General features: G+C 41.2%; 2 protein-coding genes and 1 non-coding gene across 3 annotated transcripts in view; 2 read left to right on the top strand and 1 right to left on the bottom strand.

Annotated features, from left to right (window-relative positions):
- Positions 1–21,079, top strand: part of slc2a4rg (SLC2A4 regulator) — a 39,272-nt gene extending 18,193 nt beyond the window's left edge. Inside the window, exons 3-8 of the mRNA XM_034086679.1 lie at positions 4,410–4,510; positions 6,201–6,439; positions 9,208–9,308; positions 10,764–11,037; positions 15,056–15,183; positions 15,517–21,079. Coding sequence (XP_033942570.1) covers positions 4,410–4,510; positions 6,201–6,439; positions 9,208–9,308; positions 10,764–11,037; positions 15,056–15,183; positions 15,517–15,628 — 955 coding nt within the window. The 3' untranslated portion in view covers positions 15,629–21,079. The remainder of the gene's footprint in view (positions 1–4,409; positions 4,511–6,200; positions 6,440–9,207; positions 9,309–10,763; positions 11,038–15,055; positions 15,184–15,516) is intronic.
- Positions 21,080–21,290: 211 nt separating this feature from the next.
- On the bottom strand, positions 21,291–26,822 carry LOC117449207 (zinc finger and BTB domain-containing protein 46-like). Its single transcript, XM_034086683.2, has 2 exons — positions 26,628–26,822; positions 21,291–25,528 (listed from the first exon to the last, which is right to left on the bottom strand). Exons 1-2 carry the CDS (start codon positions 26,742–26,744, stop codon positions 25,088–25,090), a joined length of 558 nt encoding a protein of 185 aa, XP_033942574.1. The 5' UTR covers positions 26,745–26,822; the 3' UTR covers positions 21,291–25,087.
- Positions 26,040–26,111, top strand: trnae-uuc (transfer RNA glutamic acid (anticodon UUC)). Its single transcript has one exon. It is a non-coding gene; the product is annotated as a tRNA-Glu (tRNA).
- Positions 26,823–27,791: the final 969 nt, after the last annotated feature.

Below are 27,791 nucleotides of genomic sequence, written 5' to 3' on the forward strand. Positions count from 1 at the left end.
CATTCGGGTAGAAAAGTAGCAGCAGCAGCATTTATACAATAATGTTCTGGACTATACTGCAGAAACAAGGTGGTGCAACTTGTCGGACTCCTTGGCAGAGGAACCTCTCCCTATGTACCGCTCCTTATATAGGCTATATACAAAACGCTCATTCTCTAAGCTTACGAAAACTAAGCTAACCATACTTGCTTTCAGAGGATTATACACTAATGAACAAATAGTTAGGAATATTATTTTCCATTTCTGAATCCGACACACTGGTCCGTTTTAGTGGGCTTATACTCATTGCAATGTGCACTATAAACCACTCAGATCCTTGGGAGTTCTATTGGGCTGCTAACTGGATCAAATGTGCCATGTTAAATATAGAGGGAAGGCCCAGTCGTCTCCCCAACAACAGCAGAGAGCCCAATCTAGTAGTGGATGGGGTTGGGGGGTTGGAAAACACCAACACCAAAGCATCATATCACCATCTGCCGTATCAAAGTCCAAAGGTCCTCTTAGGTCCTGGGGTGGATATCTAGAGTGTTGGATGTTTTTCTCTCAACTGTATCCGACTAATAATGAGTGCGTGTATCTTGAAAACAACTCGCAAAGTTCCGCATTTTGGCTGGAATATGGTCCTTTACAAAGCTCATTTGTTGATTGCACATAATACACAGATTCTCTCATGCTCGGGCACACAATACTCGACCCTTTTCTCTGCACTCTGAGCTTGTTGTTGCTACTTGTGTCTTGGCTCAAAGCGGTAGTGTTTCTCTCTCCCTCCCTCTCCCTGTATGTGCCTGGGCCTGGCTTGTTGACTTTAGCCGGCCCATGTGTTGTGCCGCTGCCAGAGGGGCTGGTCCTTGGCTCAGCCGAAGCCAACAGAAGTTGAGGGAGGAAGGACGGTAAGAGGGTGTGTTTGTGGGTGTGAGAGAGTGACTGTATGATTTTGTTTGTGTATACTTAAGTTGGCCAAATGCTTCAATCGGAGACAAACACAAGACGCTCAACCTCACCACACACACACACACACACACACACACACACACACACACACACACACACACACACACACACACACACACACACACACACACACACACACACACACACACACACACACACACACACACACACACCACACACACACACACACACACACACACACACACACACACACACACACACACACACTTAATGGGATCAAGACTTCCCTATTGAGGCACCTGTCTCATAAAATACACTCAGTGACAGGGGTTGTCAATTTCACAGTTTAGAGCATGAACGGTGTCACTCACTAGTACACTATATAACCTCAGTGCGTGTTCATCACATGTTCATCTGCGTGCATGGAGGAGGACGTGTTTATGATGTCATCATTACATTTACTGCACACTATAAACCGTGGTTGGACTAAAATACTTTAGTAAACATCCCGTTTTCAGCAGTCAAAACCCAAAAACCCAAAGCACCCTTCCGCCCAAACATGCACATATAGCCCCACTTTGTTGACGGATATCTCTGCTCTACAAACGGACGTGCATGTATAGAGAGAGCAGCGTAGCCATTTTTTTTTGATAAATCAACTTGATCTAAATCTTTAAAACCTTTTTAAAGTTGTAAATTCCAAAGAGTTGAATTCAGAGTTATTTTCTTTCCTTATTTCATGTAAATGATCCCAAGGCTGAGTGGCTAGAAGGCGGGGCTAATGGACTTCATATACTATGAAATCAAACAATGTTTGCTTCATGCGCCACAGAGCGCCTTTCAAATGAATGAACTTTACCCTACATCTGACACTGCATCTGATTTTGTGTATACATCCCGTAAGTAAAGGATGACGCAGCTGGTTTTTCAGATGGCAGAGCGTGGCAAGCATCTGTATCTAACTTGGTGTAACCATTATTATTAAAGTCAGCAACAGACGATTAGCTCCACAACCGTCATCATGAGTCAGCCAATCATCAATGGTTCCTTTTCAGAATGGATGTCTAAAACAAGCCATTCGTTTTGTGTATCGCTTAACACATGCCCACACTGAAACACAACAACTGTCTCCAGATGTAATACAATTGTGGTGAGGACCGTGCCTCTGCCGGGAAGCAGAGGAAGGAAAACGCTCTTTGTCAGGAAATCAGAGAAGGTTTGGGGGGGCTACGGCATTAATGGGGTTTGGTGTGTGTGTTGGTAATCCTCTGAGTGTGTGAGTACAGGAAATGGATATAATCTCCTGAATCAACTAATAGGCCAGGTGACCTTCTTAAATGTTAGTTTTTTTCGGTTTCACTGACACACACACCTTCACACACCAAAGACAGACAGTCATATGCTATCAGTATACTTTTCAGTGCCATATAGTCAATTCATTCAACTCTAAAGTCAAGCTAACAACATGTGGTCCGGGTTTGCAACAAAATGATAAAAACAGCACAGAAATATTATTAAGGAAGAGACGCAGGCCAATAAATCAGAAGCGTGTCCCTGGCCAGCCCCGTTTAGTGCTAAAAAACAAGGCTAATGACTGAAACGGGACATGGCTAATCTTGTTATCTCTTTATCTCTCATCCAGACTGTGTGTGTGTGTGTGTGTGTGTGTGTGTGTTTATGCATGTGTATGTGTGTGTGTTACCCGCCTATGTCTTCTGTCTAAGCTTGAGTGCATATATTGTTCTTTGCATACTGTGATCCTCTCCTTGTTGATATTTATATTGTTTCGTAAAATGCCCGCTTTGTATAGAGACACAAACTGTCACACACACACACACGGATGCACAGTTAACCCTTTTGTTTTAAAGTGTTGAAAACCAGCCTCTTTTTGTGTGGACATGGCTGCGTAGTGTTCGGTGTATCTAGTACATTCCTTGTTTGCCTCCCATCCAACGCATTCTCATCAGTGTGGGAGCTGAAACACTATCTAAACTTGTTCTATGTCCATAAAGTTTTAAAGTCTCTTCTATGAGTGGGTGTGTGAGCAGGTACACGCACACTCGCTGATTACTGTGTGTGTGTGTGTGTGTGTGTGTGTGTGTGTGTGTGTGTGTGTGTGTGTGTGTGTGTGTGTGTGTGTGTGTGGTGTGTGTGTGTGTGTGTGTGTGTGTGTGTGTGTGTGTGTGTGTGTGTGTGTGTGTGTGTGTGTGTGTGTGTGTGTGTGTGTGTGTGTGTGTGTGTGTGTGTGTGTGTGTGGTGTGTGTGTGTGTGTGTGTGTGTGTGTGTGTGTGTGTGTGTGTGGTGTGTGTGTGTGTGTGTGTGTGTGTGTGTGTGTGTGTGTGTGTGTGTGTGTGTGAGAACTCCGAGTGGATCTCAGCCAGGGCTTGGCTGAGAGAACGCCTTAAACCAGTTTACTCTGGTTGTGTAGTGGAGAAGTCTGGAGGTGGGACAGGGACCTCTTAAAGCTGCAGACCATGTGTGTCTCTGCCTCTGTCTCTCTTGTGTGTTGCATCTGTGATTAATCTGTTCATATGTTGTAACATTTGATGGGATTTTCATATGACATAGCGGTACATGGTCAACATATATTCACTTTATTGTATTGGCTTTGATGGCTTGTTTTTTGGGGGGATTTGTTGACACATGAATATCAATCAGTTTATGTGTGTGCACAAGTGTGTGGGTGAGTCCTTGGCCGTTCTGAATTTATTCCCCCCGTTTTGTTTCGGACATAAAAGAACAGAGGTTAAAAGTGCAAAAAAGAATAGATGAAGAGAAAGGCTGCTTGAGGCTGAGAAACGTTGTGCTTCTTTGCAGTATGACACAAATTACTGTGCTCAATAATATTTTTATTAGAATACTAGATGGTGTAATGCAACTCAGGGCTTACTATGAATTTGTATGTCTTAGCAAAAGAGTACTTTGTGTGTGTGTGTGTGTGTGTGTGTGTGTGTGTGTGTGTGTGTGTGTGTGTGTGTGTGTGTGTGTGTGTGTGTGTGTGTGTGTGTGTGTGTGTGTGTGTGTGTGTGTGTGTGTGTGTGTGTACGTTGCAAAAATCTACAGTATTTAGGTTTAAGCTGAGGGTTGACTGCTCAGCATGGGGTGTACTCTCAGTCTCTCTCAGCGAGGTTGCACAAGCTGTGCAGAAACACACCACAAAACCTGTTCACTCTCAGGGCTTTCCGTTGCATCTTCATGTGCGTGCACACACACACACATGCTCATACTCAAACACACGCACGCACACACACACGCTCATACTCAAACACTTTATTCATTGCTTTAAGAATTTCTTAGTGGTGATATTCTGGGGGTCTACAGAGATGTATAGATTTCTCTGGGGACCAGTCCAGGCTTTTTCTTCTGAAATAACTTTCCATTACTCAACAAAACAACAAACTGTTTTAAAGTGTTTTGCTGAAATTGTGTTTGTTCAAACATATTAAGACAATAGCAGTGGTGTTGACTTTCCTTTTCTACATGTGTGTGTTTTGCAGGAAGCCCTCAGGTCATGCTGATAAGGAAGTGATGGCTGCCACCGTCCTGACCTCACTGTCCACATCTCCGCTGGTGCTCAACCCTTCCTCTGCTCCACCAGGTAACCTCACAGCCTCTGCTGCATTCTGCCCTTGAAACATACCTGCAATGGAAACGGCTCCGTCAAACCCTGACTCATCCACTGTATGAAACAAATGAATGTCCCCTTTCATTATGCAGAGCAGTTACTATGTGAAGCGGAGGGACAGTGGGGACAAAATCTCATCATCAATCAGCTGATGTTTGTTATGCTAATGAGACTGATCAGCTGAGTCATTTATAATTTTTCATCTAATAAAAGGGACTCTTACATTATCATGAGCTCTATTATCTTATCTTTGTATACATTCATGTTACCCAAGCCGAGCGCACTTGCTGCCAACTGTTCAGACGTGACCTTATCGTGACGGTCAAAGTCCTATCTGCTTCTTTTTTTTTGCCAGCATAAAACAAAGGCTACTGTTATTGAGTAAGGCAACATGTAGCAGTTCATATGCCATCATCCATCGGACACTTCTGGGGCGGGAGTGGTTCAGTCTGTAGGGGATTGGACTTTGGACCGAAGGGTTGCCGGTCCACGTCCCAGATCGTACCAAAAAATACAGAGTGTGGACTGGTACTGGAGAGGGGCCAGTTCACCTCCTGGGCCACTGCCGAAGTGCCCTTGAGCAAAGCACCTAACCCCCAACTGCTCACTGGCGCCGGCTAGACTGGCTGCCTCCGCTCTGACCTCTCAACTGCATGTGTGTATTTGTATATGTATGTGCATGTTCTAAAAAGTGTGTACTGTATGACCTCTATAAAAACGCGTGTGTGTGTATGACAGAGTGGAAACTGAATTTCCCCCTCTGGGATTAATAAAGGTCCATCTTCTTCTTCTTCTTCTTCTTCTTCTGTATTAATTGTCAAAACAAATCAGTTGTCTATATCAATGAGAGTTTCATTGTAGGATTCAGCAGTCAGTGTGGTAAAAACTATGCTGTGAGATGTTGTCAAACCTTGTGAGAATGTTGGTGCATGAATGCAAGTTATGTGTTTTGGTAAATGCCACATCAAAATGTTTTTTTTTAAATGTCTATGGTACACTGGTAAGAGGTGAAATGATATTATTGGTTTCTCTTAAAGCTTTACAGTAGTACATTCTGAGTACCGTAATCCTCATACACAAATTGATCTATGCAACACATTAACAGGGATTCAGATCCTTATATTCCTATAGGAAAACATGATTGGTTCGTACATGTTAATCCCCTACATACAAGATGTTAGGTTTTTTTTCTATCATGGGGTTTAGGTTTTGCCTTCCCCATGTTTTGCCCCATTAATGTCCAGTCAAGCCGGTGCGATTATCTAGTATTTCTAGGTTGAAAGGCCAATGGGTATAGGAAGGGTTAGTGGGCCAAGACTTAGCGAGATAATATACTGCCTTGTCAAAGAAATTAAAGCTGTGTTGGGCTTTAATGTGCAAAGATGAGAATAGATAAATGAAAAATGTCAACTTTATATAACATATTGGGATATATGCATCAAATAGGCTTTCATGGTTTATGGCTTTTGTGAGCTTTTACCTTTTCATTTCCATTTTCATTTCCATTACAGGTCAGGATTGTGAGGCATACTGTCCAATCATTATGTTGCTATACTTTTATTTCAGGTCTTTAAAAGTAGTGTGAACTCACCATAATGTTCACATATGATCTTCTTTGTATATATAATACATATGTTAACCGTTTGCATTCTTTGACCTGCAGTCCCAGAGCCAGGCAGCAGGGCTTGGAAAGACGTGCTGTCAAATAGCTACAGCAGTTCCACAAGTGGCAACTGGAGCTGGGACACCAGCGACCAATCAGTGCCCTCCACACCGTCCCCGCCTCTTTCCAATGATGCCAACAAGAACTTCCCTCTCTTGACCCCGGGGGATGATGTTAATGAAGATGTCCCAGAGAGCACACACTTCATGTTTGAGGACCCAATACCTCGTAAGCGAAAGGTAAAAATGAATCTTCATGTAGCATTTATATATGACTCGATATGTATGGCACTTAATTTATAAAGCACTGATGCAAATGAACTTTGGCTAAATAATTACTATGGCTCCTGAACAGCTTGGGAAATCAAAGGGACATGTTCAGGAAAGGGTTTGATGACTAAGCACAACAAAGATATTGGATTAGAAACACATCTGCTAATTTATCAGATATCATTTATCACACATCTAAAAATATATATTATGTAATAAGTAGGTTGAACTCGAGTTGAAATCCACAGTTAATACGGTTTGTCACATCTGTGGTTGTGTGGTTATGACAGCAGCCCCAGATGCTGTCTGTTCAACTTTGCTGAGTAATACTTCATGGCCACAGCTTTACAGACGCAACTATGATGTGCTTTAATATTTCTTTAGTAGTCCAGTAGAAGCATTCAAACCATGGTAGCACCATGAAGTTTAACAGCAGCAGTTCCTTTCTGCATGTGTGGATCAAAAGGTTAATTCTTAATTTTGTAACTTTAGAAATAGTCCTCTTTTCATTCTTCTCACAGAGCACAGGAAGAAAGGTTAGTAAGAATTAAGGAGAGGGTTGGTTGCGCAGCAGCAAGTAGCAAAAGCTTGAAAGGGTGCTTGCTTACAAGGTTTAAGGCAATATTCATGGTAGCAATAAGAGGAAAAAAGGAATCCTCGAGATGAATTTCCTCTAGCCATACAGCCACGAGAAGAGCTCATATACTGTACAATATGCAGGAGTTTTCAATTCCCTCTCCCTGGAGTGGAGCAGTAAAGATGATTGAGCTGCTGAATATATTCAAACCATAAAGACTCCAAGGACGATGCTGCCAGTGACCCATGCCATACCATAGATAAGCTGACAGGAAATGAAGTGGGATGACCCGGGCCTGGAGGAATATAGACACACAAGTTGTTCGGAAGAGAGCTAAACTATGAGCTCACCGGCCGGCTAGCTTAGTGCCGCAATATAGCTGACGAAAGCAACCCTAGAGGTCTAAGCCTTCTGTGAGCGGCGGCCCCTTCAGTTGGATGCTGTTTGATTTTGAGCAGGCACTGGGTTAAGAGGATTATTAAACATCACAGACACCAGTCGTACTGTAACAGTGTTAAGATGCAAGGAAAATGCTCAGGGAATTAAGTGATTTGGGATTGTTTGTGGGATTAAAGGCTAGCTTTGCTGTGTCATTTGTACTAGTGGGGTTGTTTAAGACCTCATTTACACACAAACGAACCGAATACGATATCAAAAAGTCTTCCGTTCACACGAGACTGCTCGAAAGCGCTGGAGACGCTGTAGTACATACGTTTGGCCTGCCAGAGCGTTCCGATTGCAGATCTATCCACCTTGGGACCCGTTATCGTTTGCGGGGTCTGTTTCCGCATTTCCGTTACGGCCTCGTGTGAACGAACGGGCTATACGAAAGAGAAAATTAGCGGATACAACTGTTTGCGTTCTCGTGTAAACAGCACCTAAAACACCATCAGGGGACGTGCATTTAGCCAAGCCCCACTTGAGAAGTGTATTTCCATGTTGTTAAGAAAGGGAGTGGCAGGTGTTGAGGAACAGTTCAAAGACAGAGCAGTGTAGCAGAGTTTACATAGCCATTGATAAAAAAAACCTGTTCTACTCTTACTTCACTGGCTCAGTTGTCCTCCCTCCCTTTTCTGCCCTCCTACTGCCAGAGGCTGCTGAAAGGGAATGACAGTACACACCCACTGTTTTTCATTAGAAGAGATGCAGGTCCCTGCCTGCTCATTGGACAGCTGCCAGCCCCTGATAGGCAAAAGGGAAAATGAATTGAAAAGAAATCCATCTATATATCTCCTCATGGCTTGTTTATGAACAAAGGAGAGTTACCCTTTTGTTTGTGTAAAAGCAGGATCAAATGTGATAAGCATTTACAAACGGTACAATTTGAAGAAGTTATTATGGTTGTCACAGGTGTCTACAGGGAGATGGCGGTGTACTTGTGGTTATATTTAGTTGTACTGAATGTTGTTTTAAACTTTAGGGGCACCCCCCAGGCTGCACCCTCACACCAAACTATTTATGTTATCATCTCCAACCGAGCTCACAACATGAACAGAGAGTAGGAGGGGTTAAAATCTAAAGAGTGCATTTAGTCCACTCATCCATCAGTCAGGGACATGCATGTCTGTTTTCTCCGATATCTATATCTTTCTCTTTTACTCTCTGTGCCTGAACTTGTCACATATCGGATTTCTATTTTTATAGACTTGCTGCTAATAGCTCTCAAATGAGGTGTAGTGTTTGGCCCCTTGTAGTGTGGCATTCAATCTCCCACGAAGGCCTTTGTAGTGAGGCTGCTTATGAGATCCACACACAGGAATGTGACATTACACGGCACACCGCATAAACCTCGATTTCCCATAATCAGTGTTCTGCTGAGAATATGTTCAATTTCATCACCGTTTCTACCTTGTCTGACAGCGGATATTTCAAGCCTTTGGTTCAGAATCAGAATACCTTTACTCGTCCCACGGAGGGGACATTTGCATTTGTTACAGCAAGAAAAGAGACAGCTTAATATTACCTAAGAAGCATGCATTAAAAAAATAATAAAGATAAAAAATTAAGAAGAAAAATTACACAATTTACAAAATACACATCCTGTAACAGTTCTGAGATATAGCAGCCAGGTATATATTGCACAAATATTCACTCAGGGAAAGATGTAATGACATATATTTGTTTTTTATGTTGACACTCATGTGGGGAACATCTCTTTCAGAACTCCATGAAGGTGATGTTCAAGTGCTTGTGGAAGAACTGTGAAAAGGTCCTCAGCACCTCCTCAGGGATCCAGCGACACGTTCGCACCGTCCACCTGGGGTGAGTTTCAAAACTCATGTAGTGCTTAGTTAATGAATCCAGGTAGGATTCTTGACTGTATAAACCTAAGACTAAAGCTGTCAATCATTTTCACAGTATTTAAAGTTCACCCCCTTAGCTCGTAGTGTTTTGTTTCTCCATAAAGTATTACAAGCTGCCTAGTATTGTGTATTATGCATTCAGCCACATCTTTTGTCTTGGCTAAACCCTTACACACTCGCCCACACACCACCAGCAGGCAATATGATGATCTGTATGAGTCACATTGATTATCTTTAAGCAGTATTTAAAAGTTTGTTTTTATTTGTATTCATGTTTTTTTTATTCACAACTGCAGGCTTCTTTTCACTTTGATAAAGACTTTCACTGTGTAGGTGTCAGCGAGGCATTGCCGCTCATGGGTATAAATGTTAAATAACTGATTTAAATAATGTAGTAATACAAGAAAAGGATATATGACTACTCACAGCGTGGATGCCACTTAACTGTCTTTACATACGACTTGATTGTGTAGTACAGCTTAGAGCTAAATATAAAGAAACCGATTCCTTTTGTTTTGTAATACTTAAAAAAATATAATTAGAAATGTGTGTGGTTTATTGAAGCTATCCAGTGCACTGTTATTAGACACTGCTTCAGGTAAATGTGAGATATTATAACATTAGTTTTTTGAAAATCTTCAAAGAAAACTGTCCTCCCAGTTATTGTCACTTCATCACCAGCTTGTTTATTTGAGCAGCTGTGCAGCACACTGGCTCTTACTGCCCCCTGCTGCTGGGAAGTGATAGCACTTTCTGCACGTCTATAAGTGACAGCTGTGCTTAGGTCAGAGGTAGTTCAGTCAAATTGAAGATCACTGCTTATTGTCATCTTTAATGGCTACTACAATCAGAAGTCACTATGTTTTAAATTGAGATCACATTCATTTTTTAACTTCTTAATATGTTTTTCATATCTATAAAAAAACTGAAATGTGTGCAAAAAACGGCTGAATTTGTCTGTGCCTTTGCTTCAAAAATGATACTTAATAGTTAAAGCAAGATAAAGGGAAACCACAAATAAATATTATGCAATTGAAATCACATGAAATTATAAAAAAACCAATATCCTTTAGTGCACTGAAATGTTTTCTGTTTCATTTCCATAGAAGTGTCTAACAGCATGAACATATTAGGCATACTTAACATAAACCAGTGGAGGTATCAGTCATTAGGTCAATGCTCCTCAAAGAAATGTCAAGTTTAGATTATAGAGCTGCGCCAACTACTACATGGTTGTCGATAAAAGAAAATTAGTGGCCTGTAAAAAGAATGAGTAAGATAAGTGTTTCAGCTGTGCATCTTAACGCTGCTGTGGTAGTAAAGCACTTATCTTCAAAGCTGAAAATGTATTTAAAATGGAGTTAAGATAAGTTAAGATATCCTTCAGAGTTTCTAAGCTGCTCCTCTCCTGCAGGCGAAACACTGACTCGGACTACAGCGATGGAGAGGAGGACTTTTACTACTCAGAGATCGAGATCAACATGGACAGCCTGACGGAGGGCTTGTCCAGCCTCACCCCCACCTCCCCCACCACCTGCGGCCCCCCGCCCGTCTTCCCTCCACCGCTCACTGCTGTCCCTCACTCCGAACGCATCAACATGAACAGTTCTCACTGCCCGACCCCGACGCTGCTCAGCCAATCAGCGCCCTCCACCCTCTGCCACATCCGCACTGACCACGCCTACCAGGTATTTCACACAACACACACCTTTATACACACATTTCTAAATCTGATTTCTAATGCAATGACCCTGAAAACATTAAGCAGTTGGTAGTTTATCAAAAATAGCAACATGGACTAGTGCAACATTCAAATCCCAGGGGGCACAATCATTTTGAAAAGCTAATTATGTGTTAAAATAAGTATAAGTAAAGGGTTGTTACAGAGAGGTCCAAGCCTACGAATCGTACTCTAAAGAGTTAAACATGTCAGTCAAAATAATCGCCCAAGTTGGTATTATACAAAGCCACAAAGTGTTAGGTTTCTATGGTAGAGAATCTGCAGGGGCAGCTTTTGAGATGAATGTATGAAATTAGCTCCAGGGTCAGAGTATGATCCTTGACTCCCACACCAGAGAAATGAAAAAAAGACCTTCTTGCAAATATTAATACAAATTCACACAAATTATCAATATTTTAAAGTAGGAAAACAGAATAAATCATGTTTGCATTCCTTTGTAGCATTTTAGGTATTCATGCCTCCTCTCTTTTCTCCTCGTCCTTCCTTTTCTTTTCTTCGGCAATCTGTACAAATGCATGTGCACTCCTCACTCGGATGCCCTTGAAGGTGAAAATGAAATAGTTTCAGGTGGAGAAACACATTTGGTTAAAGCATAAGCATCGTTCTATATTGAATATTGAATTCAGTCCTTCTCAATGGTTCAAGGCTGTATGAAACTTTCAGTTGCCATGACAACTTAAAATGCACATGAAAATAGAGTTTCAGTTTATATATGCAGCACGGAAACTACACTAGCTACTGGTCATGCACTGTCCTTATACTCTTCTCTTTAATACCGCTAACTAGATGTTCTGCTATTCTCCAAGTGGTCTTAAAACAGTTGTGTGCCTAATTCATAATCTGCCTGTCAGTTAGGGCTGGGCAACGTGGAGAGAATGTAGAGAAATCAAATACGAAAACATTTTGACCAAATATCTCAGGTCCTTTACCACGATGGTGGGTTGTAGGCTTGTGCTTTCACCAAATATTTACAGAAGGTTATTTTTGGATTAAAAACGATTGTCAATAATGTGGACATAATTGAAGACAAATAATGGAAGAGCTATAACAGTTAAAGTTCAGAAATGACGTCACCACGCTGTAGTTTAGCTTTCAGAAACGGCAAAACAAATACCTAATACTGTATCTGACAGTCTGAGACGATATCTCGTTTTTATCAGGATATCAATTTGCTGCCGAGCCAGTCTTGTTTATCTCTATTCGTAAAACACACGCACCTTTTCTGTAAAGTTTTTATGGTGGGCACAGTTTGTTCTAGTTACCTGATCCTTTGATATTAAGACATTGTATATGTAGAGCTTTACAAATGCCTCTTCTGCTCAGTTTTTGATCTTTTTCCTGTATTCTCCTCCTCCCTGTTTCTATCTGCACTATCCCTGTCCCTCCTCCTGTCTGTTGTGTCCCCTCCTGGCTGTGGTGGGGGGGTTGTCCATGTTCCAGGCCACTGCTCCAGTGAGAATCCCATTGGGTCCTGAGCTGGCTGGGTTAGGCAATGGTAATGGCACCAGGCCTGGACATGGGAACGGCATCAGTGTGTCATGGCAATCCCCTCATGTCCTTTTCAAAGGCGTCCTGGTGAGTGAGGCTTTGTCTCACACCTTTTTATCCTAATCCAAGTGCCGTTTCCACTTGTTACCACTTTTTGTAGCTATCTTTTTTAACTTTCCCTTATCCTTTATACCATCTTATTATATACAACATATGTCTTTTCATTTATATACAGGGGTGCACATAACTGTTTTGCCCTGGTTCTCAAAGGAGCACCTGGAGATGTGGCTTGGTGCTCATCTGGTGTTACATTTACTTAATTATGAATATTGTTACATCAAGGCCGAAAATTAGGATGAGCCCCAACGGTCAAAAATGTTTTTTTCCCTCCCAGAACTGCCAGCGCCTCCCAGATCTGGCGCCCTAGCTTAGACGAACATCTATAACACCAGTGCTACGGGCCGGCCCTGAGTTCATATGCAACTCGCAAATATCTTTCTCTCTCTTCTCTCTCTCTTCTCTATTCTCTCCTCCATTCTCTCTCTCCCTCTCTCTCTCCCTCTCTCTCTCTCAATGTTGGTATGTAAATGCGCCTTTTTTCAAATGACCCGGTGCTCTTTTTTTGGCAGTTATGTGCAGCCCTGTTTATATAGTAGCCTACTATCAATCCAACGAGGCTTGACATAAAATCCAGAAAACAATACATTAAACCAGATGTGCATGCAAAGTCAACTTTATTGTCAATCTCCCAGTTTGTGTGTACAGACAGAGAGATCGAAATACAGTTTCCCACAATCTTGAATATAAGTATAAATGTATATTAAATGATGTGTGCAAATATGTATATACACAGAATCAAAGACACATTTTTACATGTTCACACATTAAGACCTAAATAAAAACACAACAATCAATATATACAAAATAATAGTCACTTCAATATTTGAGAGTACATTAGTGCAAGATTGTCCATAGCAGCGTAAGCAGGTGTTTGCCATCGGTATATTCGATGTGCCCCTCAATAAATGGAAATAAAAGATGAAGTAAAGTTTAGAAATAAAAGCAATCAAACTACAACAACAGTTAAGGTAACCCTAACATCATCATCATGGCCTCAAGTAGTCTGTTCCAAAGGCTGGGGCCAAAATGGCTGAAGCAGCGTGGTCATGACTCAGTCTGCGCTCACAGGACAGCCAGCAGACAGTCAGAGGACCCGAGGGATCGAGGGGGAACATTTTGTATCTTAGACGCAGATCAGACATCAGGCCCAGAACTGTTTAAAGGTTTCAAAAACAATAGAAGTCAGGAAACCACTACAAAAACATATGCAATGCGAGCTCTTATGGTCCTCGATAAAGAATGATCTGATTAATTTTATATGAATTGATTTTGAACTGTGGCTCTCCTAGGCAGAGCAGAATGGATTGCATCATGATAGTGCAGCCAGTTAATGATGATGGTGCAGATTCATCTTTCAACACTGGACTTAGCAGCAGCAGCAGCGTGTATTTGACTCGGAACAACCTCATATAGGCATTTAATTGAACGTTTAGGGCAGAATGACTCCTACAAAATGTATTCAACATGGACTCAACCCCATTAATTGTCTTGGTTGTGTTGCAGAGATATATGACTTTTAAAATCCCAATAATAATGCAGTCTGTTATCAGGAGCTACTGCAATGCAAAATGGTGTGTCATCCAGGAATGTGTAATAACTGTTGCCTGTCTCCTGTTGTAGAGCGCTTTCAGAAGTGTAACAGTCCAGCCGTGCTCCCAAGGCCGCATGGTGGCTCGTGTTAATCAGATGCAATAAAGCATATTCAGTATAAGGTACTGTAGGGATGGCAACAGTGAATGCCTTCCAAGGTCCGTCGTAGAGAATAACATGTTCAACAGTATTTAAAGCTGCAGGGAGACCGAGAAGACCAAGACAAATGGTGTTGATTCTTAATTTACTCCTAACTGTCACTTAGACTTTCTCCGTGCTGTTAACCCTTTGGGCCCGGTTTTAATCTTATATCTTTGGTGCACAGTTTGTGTGGGCGTCACCAAGCACACCTGCTAATTTGTTGCATGTATGTGCAGTAGCGCAAAAGGGTTGGGTGACGGTGATAAATCAGAGGGTGTGCAGCATGATCTTATCGCTCTGTGACTATCACAGCGTCAATCGATTAATTGCCTTCTCTAATAAATCTTTTGTCTCTGTAACGATTTGAACACGCAGGACTACAAATCTATACCTTGTATTTGACGCTGTAAATGGTTACCAGTCTTCTTCAAATGGACAGCCGCTCTTTGGCTTTGGCAGCATACTATGTGTCGAGGTGTAAGGGCTTTATTGTGGGTGTGTTTTTCATTTTGACAGGGAGAGAATTAAGGTTGTGTTGTTGTAATGTCAAGTGATATATACAAGTAAGCCACACTGTATTAGTATAACGTTCTAAAAATCACTTATGATGTCTTTCTGCTTTACAGGGGCCTGTGATCCAAGTCCGGACCGTCAGCATCGGAGAGAAGCGTCAGCCGGCAGCCATCACACACAGCACTGTCATCAAGAACCATGCTTTAATAACGCCTGCACCTAAATCAGCACCAGGAACCAGGTATTCTGCCGCCATTTGTCTGTGTCATTGCATTAGGATTAATTGTCCAATCAAAACATTTGAGTTGAAATATAAAACATTTTATCTTAATTGTTCTTTTTCTATTATCTTCCTTTGTTCTTATATCACAGTTCCTTTAAATAATCCCCCTTTTGAAAGATGGCCTCCCTGTATTGAATAGTTTTTATATTTGCTAAATGACGTTTACAAAGAAAGACTTGTGTTTTTATGTGGGTCTGCCCCCAGCCCTACATGCACATGTTTGTGTCTGTATGCCTGTGTGGGCGACGTCTGTGTTCGTGTCCTTATGCTATCACATCTGCTGTTACCTAGGAAACCCCGTGGGGAAGCAAAGAAGTGCCGAAAGGTGTACGGCATGGAGAAGAGAGACATGTGGTGCACAGCCTGTCGCTGGAAAAAAGCCTGTCAGAGATTCACAGACTAATCCAGTCCCCTTCCCGTGTCTGTGCGATGAGTTCTTCCTCGCGCGGAGCGACAGCTGTAGACGGACTCTTCCACTGAGGAGAAGAGGGGGAGTTTCTCCACGATGAAGCGCTCTGCTCCTCCATCCCAGCAGGGCGTTCGCCTTCTCTCTTCCCTGTTTGCAACCACAAAGAGAAAATAAAATTGGTGGGTAAAAACAAACAAAAGAAATCAGCAGGAAAAAATAACTTTTGAGACTTTTTGAAGACTGAAACATTTTCATCAATAAGGAAAACATTTAAATTGGAATCTCCTGATATTTGTTCTCATTTCTCACAGCCTCAACTCCAGGCAATGTTTAAAGACTACAGATAAGCTTTTTGTTATACTCTGTGGGTGATTATATGAGCATCCTGTAGTCTACTGTTGATGGTGTGGATCATGACTTTTTGAAGGGTCAAGGGTCAGATGTACTCGCTCTGTAGCAGATCCTTTTTCTTTGTCACTGTGTAAGGGACTTCGCCCCTACCAAAGGCAGAACGCCTGTTCACATACAACCAACAGTTTAAATGTAAGCCTAATCCTGAATCTAGCATCACTGTCTTCTGCAGCCTTACTGGATAGCAACTTTATGTTTAAGTACAAATTGATCATCATCGACTTCCTGTTCCTTAAGTAAGTTCAGTACAGCCAGCTTTACTTCATGTGATTTTGCAACAATGCACATGTTTGTGGTACAAAAAGATTCCCCTTGGCCTAACAAACTATTTTTGGAGATGAACACAATATATTAGATACCGGTAGTTATTCTTATTTGCTCTTATATGCACCTTGAACAAATGAGACATATTATAGAGGATCACTGAAATGTCAGTGTCTGCCTGAACGTGGATGTCTTGTATAGAGTTTATTTTCCAGCAAAGTTTAGCTGAAGCAACTAGCACTTGCACTGTGCAATCGACAGAATTATAGCATTTAATATTGTCCTACTTTGTGGTTGTTATTAAGGTGAGGCAGAAAGGCTCTGTTTTTTAACCTTTGACAACCTTTAGACAATTCTAAAGAGATCGTTTACCACAATGAATGATAACTGCCCTTTGAAACATAACTAACGTAACTTGACTGACTAATGTCACTTTTGTATGTAGAGATTTGAACCCAACAACCCGCTGATAAATAAGTCATTTGAAATAATCTCTAAACATTTTAAGAAGGAGATGTTTTTAGTTCTTTAGTCTTCAGAATAACGATCACTAACCAGCGTTGCAACATTTCTAGATGCCAAACTTCATAGGAAACGAGACTATTTCCTACTTTTTTAAGTAAATGTTTTCAACCGTTTAGAATGAGTTTTTGTTCTGGTCTAACATTTGGGAATGAAAAGTGAGAATCAAACCAGGGTGTAGATGGTCGACTGGTTGATAGTGGAGTACATTTTATCAGAGTGAAAGTAAAGATGTTTCTAGAATAGATCTGTAATATCAAATAACTAGATGACAAGCACTCTCTTTTTAAAAGCCTTCCAAATTTAAGATTACATATCATGTGGTAACATTTTTGTATGGTAAGAAATTGTAATTTTTTGATATATCCCTTTCACCTGTATTTAAAAAATAAAGAATAGAGTATTTTGATTAATCTTTTGAAAATAGCACCCTTTAATTTAAAAACCTATATTGTGTTTCTAATGAAAAAACAAAACAATGAAACCTTCCAAGCAGGTAATTCTTCTTTGTAATTGTCATTATATGGCATGGATAGGACATTTAGGATTGATCTCCTACTGGTGCTAATGCTAATGAAAGTAAAAGACGTAACTACAAACCAGGAGTCATACTTAAGGACATTTTGAAATAATTATAGCATACCCTGAAGAGAGATCAACTGTTTTATTCTTTCCAATCGTTAGTTACGTTATTTTTTATTTAAATGATTTTGATTAAAGACAATACTGATCTTGTCAAGATGATAACCTACTTCCCAAAAAACAGGCAAGTCAATGTATTTATTTAAACCAAACAAACCACACATCTGTCTCCTAGGGCTTCACAATCTGTACAACATGAGACACTTTCTGTCTTTGGACACTGAGCCCCTCTACTTGGATGAAGGGAAACCCCTTGCCAGCCAATGCTCTGACCTGCTCTCAGAATCACGACAGTAAATGTATATTTTTGAAGATTGACGTTGTGCTGTTTGAATGTAGAGTCTGCGTTGTGTCCTCTACTCTCTAAGCGCTCCTGACACTGACGTGATCACCACAGCATCGTAGGACAAACACAGTGTCCTCTCCTATACAAGCTTGGACTGAGGTGCATGACGACTTCAGACCTCTGTCGCCATAGAAACAACTGTGCTTTCCCCCTGTCGCCACAAGGTCACTCAGCTGTGTGCTGATGCCACATTAAAGGCGAACAGTTATCACTTCTCATAAAAGCTCAAAAGCAGATGCCCGTTAATTAGTGGCTTCAAGTCAAATAAATTAAGCACACTTGAAAACGATCATAGTAGTTAATGATATCTCATCAGTTCCAATAATAACCCACCATTTTGTTTGGATACAAACAATGCCTGCCTGTAAATCTTGATCTCCAGTGGCATCCCAGATAATCCTCCTCCTCTTCTGGTCAGAAACTTCACAAAGTGCCAATGAAAAGAACATGGAAAAAGCTATACTTACCTGATGAAATTGCACTATGTTGCGCTGCGCAAAAACATGTTTTTATACATGGACATTTTATATACACACGTTTTGAAGTGAAAGAATTTTCCTTTTTTATTTTCAAGGGGGCAGGAGGGATGTCGTCACTGCCCGATGGAATACATGGGGTGTCAGGGAAAGGGTGTTTTGTACCTCTAGGGTCCCCCATTACTAGCAAGTAATCTTTACATTAAGTCACAGTTATTGTCTTGCTCTCTGTGTCAGATTTATTGTACTAAACACACTGGCTGTTTGTGAAGTGTGGTACTGGGAAGTACAGCGTGGTACTTAGGTAGTCACTCTGCCTTTCCTTGGAGGAGTGCCAAGGGCTGAAAGCAGCACCTGCCTTGTCTCCTGATTGGAAAACACCGATCTTAGTCAGCGGCTACACATTGATGTCTAGATAACAGATGCTTTTACACGGCTTCATTGCCTGGAGTTTTGTTTCACAATACTCACACTTTTTATCCATAACATTTATGCTTCCTTTCTTATTTACGATTCTTTGAGCTGAGGTAGTTGCTGCCGTTATTACTGCTGTTTGTTGGAGTGTCACATTCAATCAGGTGTCTCTCCATCTCAAGCACTTTTACATTTCACCAGCAGGATTACAGGCCCATGTTTTGATATGTTAACAGGCTCCTGTGGTGCTCACTATTTCACCTTCACCAGTCTTCATATTTCTGGTGGACCATCATCACCTTGAGGGAACTTCTTTTCATTTAGCACAAACGTCCATTTAGACTCTAGGATGAAGTGAGTAGATTTTGGTGGTCAAAGATCACTGTGACAAGACAGGTGTTTGGCCATAACCCATACTTTAATTCTGACAAAATCCACACAACACTTTTTGTCAAACCCCCTCAAAGTCCACATATCCTATATGAGTCTGGACGGACATGGATGTAAACTGCAACTTGACTAGTTGGTGGAGGCATGACATTGTGAGGTGGTAATTGTAGTTTTTCTTTGCACTAAAACTGGCCTGTGATGAACAAGACAGTTGGAGCTTGGCTTGTGTCAGCAGGGCCAGAAGAGAACTGCGGGTACAAAGTTGCTCTTGTGGAAATTGATGAGGAATGTTTGACCTGTGAAATGAGAGTAGAAACTGAAGTTGACTGTGCAGGGAAAGTTGATGGAGAGCAGACACGGGACACGCAGTGATGATATGGATGGATTTGCAGTTTCAGGGCTTTCTTGTACATATGCAACATAAAGAGAAGTGTGAGGCTTTTCCATATATTGTTGTTTCCTTGTTATCTTGTTTTATGAAAAGTACACTTTTTTTACATTATAATTGCTCAGAATATTTGATTGAGAAGCTATAGTGAACATAATACGTAAAAGATTCAATGTATATTGTAGCTTTGAGGCAAAGGGGAGAAAAAAAACCTGTTGAATGTAAAACCCACAAAAAACAAGTTTTTTTTTTGTGGTTATAATTGCTCGCTAGTTTGTACTGCCTGTAGTAAACCTTCTTTTAACACCCACAGCTGTCGCCATACTGCTAAATCATATCATATAACGCAACCATGCAGTATTGCTTTACAATTTTACTTTGTGCAATGAGATGCTTTATAGGGGAACAAGAACTAACTGCAGTTGCGTGACGTCTGGGCTACTTGCTTACACTGTTGCTATTTGTCAAATGTCTTTCTCCCTGCCAAATGGTCATTTTCTTAACGTGTTTATCATCATTGTGAATGTTGTTTGTAGTTGTGACGTTTAGTTGTTGTTAGGCAGGATAACATTCGACCTTTGGTCACTATGAACATTTTAATTTTGTGGGTAAATCTATCCTGTCCTGCACATTCCAACTGACAGCACACTTTTAGAGTCTTCCCCTTGTTTCCTAACAGGCGTATCCTTCCTCCTCACTACAGTGATTCTTCTCACCTCGTCCTTTTGCATTACCTGTTGTTCTATCAAGCTTTACAGTGGTCCCACCCAAGCCTATACCCAGTTTATTAAGCTAAATTAAACCCTTCAAATGTGCATCAAAAAAGCCTTTATTTTTACTTCCACATGTTGAAATGGATGTGCTGCTTTCTTGAATGTCAATGTGTGTATCTGTGTGAAAACCAGCAGCAGCAAAGCCAATAGATCTCCTTCCAAATCAAATGTAATGTAATGCATTGCAATGGCAGCTCCTCCCAATTCTCTGCTTCCTCTGCGTTTTTATTATTCGTCCAGGCATTTTACTCCTTTATTTGTCAGACATTTGATGACCTTTTTTTCTCTCCTGTGTTTTTACTGAGCTGGTGTGAAAACTGACTCCTGCTTGTTTTTGTTTTCTCATTGATTGATTGATTGTCTGGTTAAATTAGAGGTTTTTTTGCATGTCTATCATCGCTCTTTTTTTAGTTTTTTGTTCGGAGATACAACACTGAAGTGTTTTATATGTTAGATTTCCCCTTCCAGTAACTGATCACCCGAGGCTGATGTACTTTGTTCTCCTCAAAATACTCATTGCCGGCTGACAAAGACACACGAAGCTAAAAGCATTTTTTTTAAAAGGAAACGTGACATCAGCCTCGGGTCTTACTGGAGGGCGACGTTTCTCCTGTGTGTGGGCTGGGCCTCTCTTCTTCATCAGCAGTCCCACGCACATGGAGGAAGCTCTTTCTGAGGAGTGGTGCACTCAAGGAGTATTTGTGTGAATGTCAAGCCTATGACTAGTGCTTGAAAAGATGGATGACCATGTATGATGCTAATAATGTGATCTATGTGATGTAATGCGACAGAAAGAAAAATAAACCTGAATGGAAGAAGTCTGCTGTCAGATTCTATTTTAATCAGATGAATAATATTGAATGCATGATATGTTTATAATTGCGTATCTTCCAAAGAAGGACATGTAAAATCAACAGTCAGGATGAATTCCTTTGTGTTTACTTTCTTGGACTTGTCTGCCCCCTTGTGGACAGCAGAGGGTTAAGACAACATTTGTCCCGTCAAACAGAAGACCAGGCACACGTGTTACTTCTTTACAGCAGCAATTTCAAAATTTATTGAGACTGATTGGTTTTTGCAAATAATAGTCAAGCTAATTCTTCCACTAAACATGAAGTTAGAAAGAGGCTTGGACGGCCGCTGGGCCCGCCCCAACATCAAAACAAGAGGCTCATGGTTGGCTGTAAAAATGTTTTGTGATCAGTAGCCTACTATCAACCGAAAAAAAATATCTGCACAAGAGCACATAAATCTGCCCGAAAACAAAACGGGTGTAAAAACAGGACAGGTTTTTTTTTTGATTATTTAACACATTTTGTTACAAACACAGGTTTATGATAATATAAAGTCAGTATCATATTGCCAATGAAAATAAACAAACCTCAAGCGTGACCTTTCACAAATCAAAGACCCTCTGAAACTTGAGAAAATAAATAATATATAATCGTAATATAAATTCATATATATGAAGGTATACACACATCACTCTTAGTAGAAGAACAAAATCTAAAGTAAAAAGCGCCAAATTTGAAATATAGAATAATATAGATATACCCATATCTATGGCTTCATGATTTGCACGTGTGAATCAAGCTATACAGGCTAAATGAGGATTGCAATTTGTACACGTCTAAGAATACCCATAATCTTCTGCAATAGAGCAAACAGTTCCAGTTTTGCATCATGTGGAATGAGACAGTTGTGTGCAGATGCCGAAGACGTCGCTTTGGTATGACAAAATGAGCACAGGCATGCAGTTAAGACCACAGAATCAGGGCACAAAAGGTCATCAACAAATGGTGGGAAGGAGAATCTAGTCGCCCATCATGATTTGTCCTCCTCCGAAACATTTTGCACCTCTAATCTGATCGGTCGCATCTAAGTAATCTCTATCCGTCGACACAAACACATACACATCTCTCGGAAACACACACTCTCACAAGCACACGGGTGAAATGTCATTGAGGCACATATTGAGGGGTTGATGGCAGACGTTTTTCCTGAAGTACAACCCAGTATGAGGAAGAAGACATACAGTACAGGTCGTGAGAAGAGCGCAGGGCAGGGGAGTCACACATGCATCCAGATGTCTCTCAGTGGCTAAACAGAACCACAGGACAGAGATTTGTCGCCGATCATGGGCTCCTTCCACACCCACCATTGACATTCATTAAAATCCTACCCCATTGGCTTTCTTCTTCTTCTTTTTTCTACCCAAAACGTTTACAAAATGGGTCGAAACAAAAACACAATAAATTATACAAACAAAATATAGACGGTAGCCAGATGTGAAGAAAGCATCACAAATCAAATTGTACAGAGCTTCTAAGTGGGGGTTGATGGGAAGTGCAGTCACCTGTAGCAGACAGGCGACAAAAGGTTTCCCAGAGTTACTACTGCAGCGCTCACTTTCCCTTTTATTGTTAAGATTTACGCCAGTATGGCAGATAGAAACACAGCATGTGAGCGAAACACTGTCTGAGAGGAAGCATTGTCTGCATGCTGCATTTCTACGTGATTGTGTGTCATGCAAGGCGTGAGACAGTAGAAACTACAAAATAAACAGCTTGGTTTTCAGATGCGATCTTCAAAAGCTGGCTGGTACTTTCACACAGCCCTTCTTCATATTCACAATAATACCATAACATGTGCACTTTTTCAAACTGTGACAAATAGTGACAGGTTCAAAAAATAAAAACAACCCAACAACAAAACTGTTAACCACAACAATAAAATCCAAAAAAGCACCTGCACATACAGACTGTAAAACGAAAGCACTTCATGTATACAAGGTAATAGATTGTTTTTGGTTTGATATTTATCAATTAGTGTACATAAGTGATGCAAAAGCGTGTGCTGAATATATGTTTCAACCAATATCTAAAAGTTTGACAGTGAAGTTGTTTTTACCCTTGGTAAAAAAAGCAAATACGACAGAAAAAGCGTAAACTGGCACAATAAAAGGTTGATAAAAGCCTTATGGCTTGTTGTCCACAACAAGGCAAAGTATAAAAGCTTTTTTCTTGTACAAGATATAAAATATCAAAACAAGAACACACAATAAAGCTTAGCATCCAGCACTTAATAATAATTAATAATAGTAACATCAACAACAGTAACCATTGTTCTGATAATCATAATAATAATAATAAGACATGTCACCTGCCTCACTTGAATTGTCATAACATTGCAGATAAACATGGAAATAATCTTATAAATCAATATAGACTTTTTTTGGGACACTCAAGCATTCTTGCATACAAACACCCATCCTGATCCACCCCAGAGAGAGAGAGAGAGAGAGAGAGAGAGAATGACTTCTCAAAATAATTGGAAATCCACAATCAGGTTTTCAATAAATAGCTGTTAAACAAAACAAGTTAATATTACACTCTCTAAGATTATCAGACTCAGACATTTCAAGCACAATTTGATCCTTCTCTTTTAAACAAAACCGAAGAAAATATATGACCAAAAGAAAGTTGAACCATGGAGGGAGAATACAAATTCTGATATTACATGACAGGAAAAAAGAAAAAGATACCAAACTTTTTTTAACAAAGGCAGCTCCTCCTTCAGTGTGAAAGACATGGTTCTCAAGTCCTATCATCACAACCTCCACTGAGAGAAGCAGAGACAGTGAGAGACACAGAAAGAGTTAATAGTGTAGGTCCTGTGGATCATTGTTGCATCTTCAACCAGGGAAGCAGAAACAGATCTCCACGTTGTGTATAAACTCTGACATACACTCTCTCCGTCTCTTGCCGTCTCACACACACTCCCCTTTTAAAATCCCCCAAAACGTATGTACATTAGTCAAATCTCCAGTATTTGTTGGGATGGATTGGCAGAAACCATGTGGTTAACTTAAGGAAAGAAAAGATTAAGGACCCCATCGAAAAGGCATAGGCTCTATAAACAGCAATCTGCACAAAGATTCAGTGATTTCTATATAACAGTCAAGAGGACATAAAGTATATCCTTAAAGGTAGGTGCGGTCACCGAGTTGTTTAGGTAAAGATCAGATCAAAAATGTAAACCACGGGTTCAGGGCTTTGATAGGAGTCAGTTGTCGTTAAAGTGCAAGTCTGTGGCAGTAGGACTCTGCATCAACAATGTGCCGTCGAGCTGCCCGCTCCGACACACGTAGCTTTGCAATAGATTTAGACTCTCCCTTTCCCTTGTAGAGAGACACTTTCCCCACAAACATTACAGTCCAGGTGGCACCAAGACACCCTCACCCTCCTAGCTTTTTCCATACACTGTCAGTGATCCTTGGTTTCCATGGTGATTGTGATGGCAAACATACAAAGTTGCATTGGCCATGTCCTTTGCAGCGTCCTCGTTGATTCCTGTTGTGACAGAGTAGACAACTACTGGACTCTGGCCTGAACCCTCAAGAAAAAGAAACACAAAAGCACTGCATCAGAAGTAAAGGAGGTAAGCAGAAAAAGCCTTGCACCTTAGCCATCTCTCGACCTCTCTTCTTCTACTATGGCAGTCAAGGTTGAGAATAGCCTAGGTGTGTGTGTGTGTGTGTGTGTGTGTGTGTGTGTGTGTGTGTGTGTGTGTGTGTGTGTGTGTGTGTGTGTGTGTGTGTGTGTGTGTGTGTGTGTGTGTGTGTGTGTGTGTGTGTGTGCGTGTGTGTGTGTGTTACTCGTAATGGTTTTAGATCATTGTCGCGCATCACCCTACAGCATTTCCATTCAAAGGAAGGCCTGCCCACAGTGGGACGAATGGTTAAAGAGAGCAGAGGATTCTACCCGAGAGATCTTCAGAGATCTTCAGAGATTGGTTGATGAGCCGCTGACAGGAGCCTGACAGATTCTAGGAGATCCAGGCGAAGTCCCTCTCGCTCCCGTTCTGCTGCTCCCCCTCCTGTGCCGAGGAGTCGCTCTCCTCCTTCTCATTGTCCAGTGCTCCGTGTGCCTCGGAGGTCATCCCCGAGTCTTTCCACTTCCCTCCTTCCTCCTCCCCTTCTCCCATCATCTCTCCGTCCCCTTCCACCATCATCTCCTCCTCGCCGTCTCCATCACCGTCACACTCTGCCTGGTCATCGTGGAAACGGTCCCCAGGATACAGCTCCTCCTCGGGGGAGATGTCTCCTCCCACCTCCCCGTTGTGGTCCAGCAGCGCGGCCATGCCTCGGCCAGAGCAGTCTGCGCAGACGCCGTGACGCCGAGAGCCGTGTTTGATTCCCACGCTGGCTGCCGACATGAAGACTCGGCTGCACACTTTACACACATACTTCTTGTCTTTACTGTGGACCTGTTGAAAGGAAACACAAACGTTTTTTTAATGTAATATTTTACACTATAGCCAGGGGTTAAACAAAGGCCTACCTTCTTCCATCATCAGCGCTGCATATCCTGAACAGTATATTTTGACTAAATGTGTTACCCTGGCTTTGCAATCTGCTATTGTTATTTGGCTTGGTTTACGTGGCGCTTTATGTTTAAAATAATGAACAAAAGGCTATAGAATGGTATGGTACGGTATGTGTCAAAATAAAAATTGGCAAAGTAACGTTTGTCGAAGAAAGTCATTGTATAGTACGTGTATCTTAAATATTGTGAAACAAAGTAACTATAGGATTAGTATAGTAGTAGTATTATGGCAAAAATAAAGCCAATAAAAGTCACAGTTATATATATATAGTATGTTCAAAAATCGGAAAAAGTCATAGTATAGAATGTCGCGGTTTGAAAAAATAATCAAAGTATATTATGTTGACAAAAATATATTGTATAGTATGTTTTTAAAATGAAATGAGATATTGTCCCATAAGGTCTAGCGGTTAGGATTCCTGGTTTTCACCCAGGTGGCCCGGGTTCAACTCCCGGTATGGGAAGTGAAAAAAAGCCTCATAGTATAGTATGCTGATCATTTGAAAAAAAGGCATAGGATAGTCTGTCCAAAATTTGAAAAAGTAATACATGTCGAAAAAACTAGTATAGTACGTCAATGCAAAGCATGTTTAAAATGTCATGAACAAAGTCATAATATATTATGTTGATCAAAGTTATAGACACCAGCTAGTGTTAGAGATGTTGTGACTCTACAGGTGCGCAGTGTGGTGAAGGTGATTCTGCCCAACCCCCCCCCCCCCCCCCCCCTCGAGTGGGCTGCCCTCAGAGCGTGGATTTTTCTGCGGTGTCATCAAACCTCTCGACCCTTCCTCAAACACTAAGCCTGTCTTTTGACATTTGTCTGACAGTTATGGCTCCTTTAAATGCCATTGAAAGATTTGGATATTTCAAAAAGTGTGTATATTGCAATATTTTAAGGTGTGCCCAGAGACCCCATAAAAAACCCAATGTATGTGTGATTGACTGTCTCCTGCGGGTGATCGGATAGCTGCACTCACCAGTGTGTGCCGCTTCATGTGCTCCCTCCTGGTGAACTTCTTGCCACAGATTTCACAGGGGTAGGGCCTCTCGCCGGTGTGGGAGCGCATGTGCCTTTTTAGGATGCACTGGTGCATAGCAGAGAAACCGCAGTAGGGGCACTTGAACTTTTTACGGATCACGGTGAAGTCATTCACTGTAAGGACAGCAAGAGGGAGAGAAAAAAAGAATACAAAAAAGGATTAATGTTCAATTAAGCTCTTTTAAATAAACCAAGATGTTACTTTTCAGTTATTACATTTAATTAGCGGCAAGGTCTAGAAATGTACCATCAATTCCCATGGTCACACCAATCCCAGTCAAAGCTACAGTTGCCCTGGCAACAGATCTTCCTCCATACTAAAGCAATAAAGGCGAAGAGATACTATAAACACGACACACAACAGTCAGTCTGCTTTAGTTGCTCTAGAGGGTCTCTGCTATGGACAGCAATACACAGACAGAAAGACAAACACAGACAATGACAAGAGGCCTGGGGGCTAGGAAATAAAATCACACACACAAAGAGATGCTTTAGCAATGAAATGAACAGAAAACTAATGTTAATAACTTGTCACAATCTTGTGTAGAGGTATGGAAAGCCAATCATCTCGATGTCTAGACTCAAATGGTTGTTAAGCCAGGTGAAGGGCATCAAAGTCAACAGATTGTGTGTGTGAAAAGCTTTGCAGTCAAGGCATACAGTGTATGACCATGAGAGACCAGGACTGGGTGTCGGGTACTCACGCACAGCACAACATAACTACTGTAACGAAAGGTGGGGTCACACACACAGTTTAGGGTTTTAGGCTTAAAGTGATACAATATAATTACCTCAATCTGCAAATCGACTTCTGCCCTGATTAAACACTCAACAGCACAAAAACATGCAAGCACACATCAAACGCACAACTGATACGGACATCTTATTCAGAAAATATTCTGCTGAGCGGTGAGTGAAAATGAAAAGACAAAGAAAGGAATATTTATGATTGTGTGAATGATATGCACGGCACGGATAAAAGATAAAAAACTGCGGAGAGGTTTTCATTTCACTTTGCATCACAGTTTAATTACAGCATCAAAACTACAAGCAGGATTATTAAAAATGTCCTATCTCTGTACAAAATGTGTTTTCTCCCAAG

This window comes from Pseudochaenichthys georgianus, chromosome 7 (genome assembly GCF_902827115.2).
Source record: "Pseudochaenichthys georgianus chromosome 7, fPseGeo1.2, whole genome shotgun sequence".
Classification (NCBI taxonomy): domain Eukaryota; kingdom Metazoa; phylum Chordata; class Actinopteri; order Perciformes; family Channichthyidae; genus Pseudochaenichthys; species Pseudochaenichthys georgianus.

What these genes read in the sequence shown, in the direction of transcription:
- LOC117449207 (XM_034086683.2), bottom strand. Translation starts at nt 26,744, where the DNA reads ATGCACCAGTGCATCCTAAAAAGGCACATGCGCTCCCACACCGGCGAG. An exon ending in ACATGAAGCGGCACACACTG is followed by an intron (nt 25,529 to 26,627) that starts GTGAGTGCAGCT and finishes TCCTTTCAACAG; the next exon opens with GTCCACAGTAAAGACAAGAA.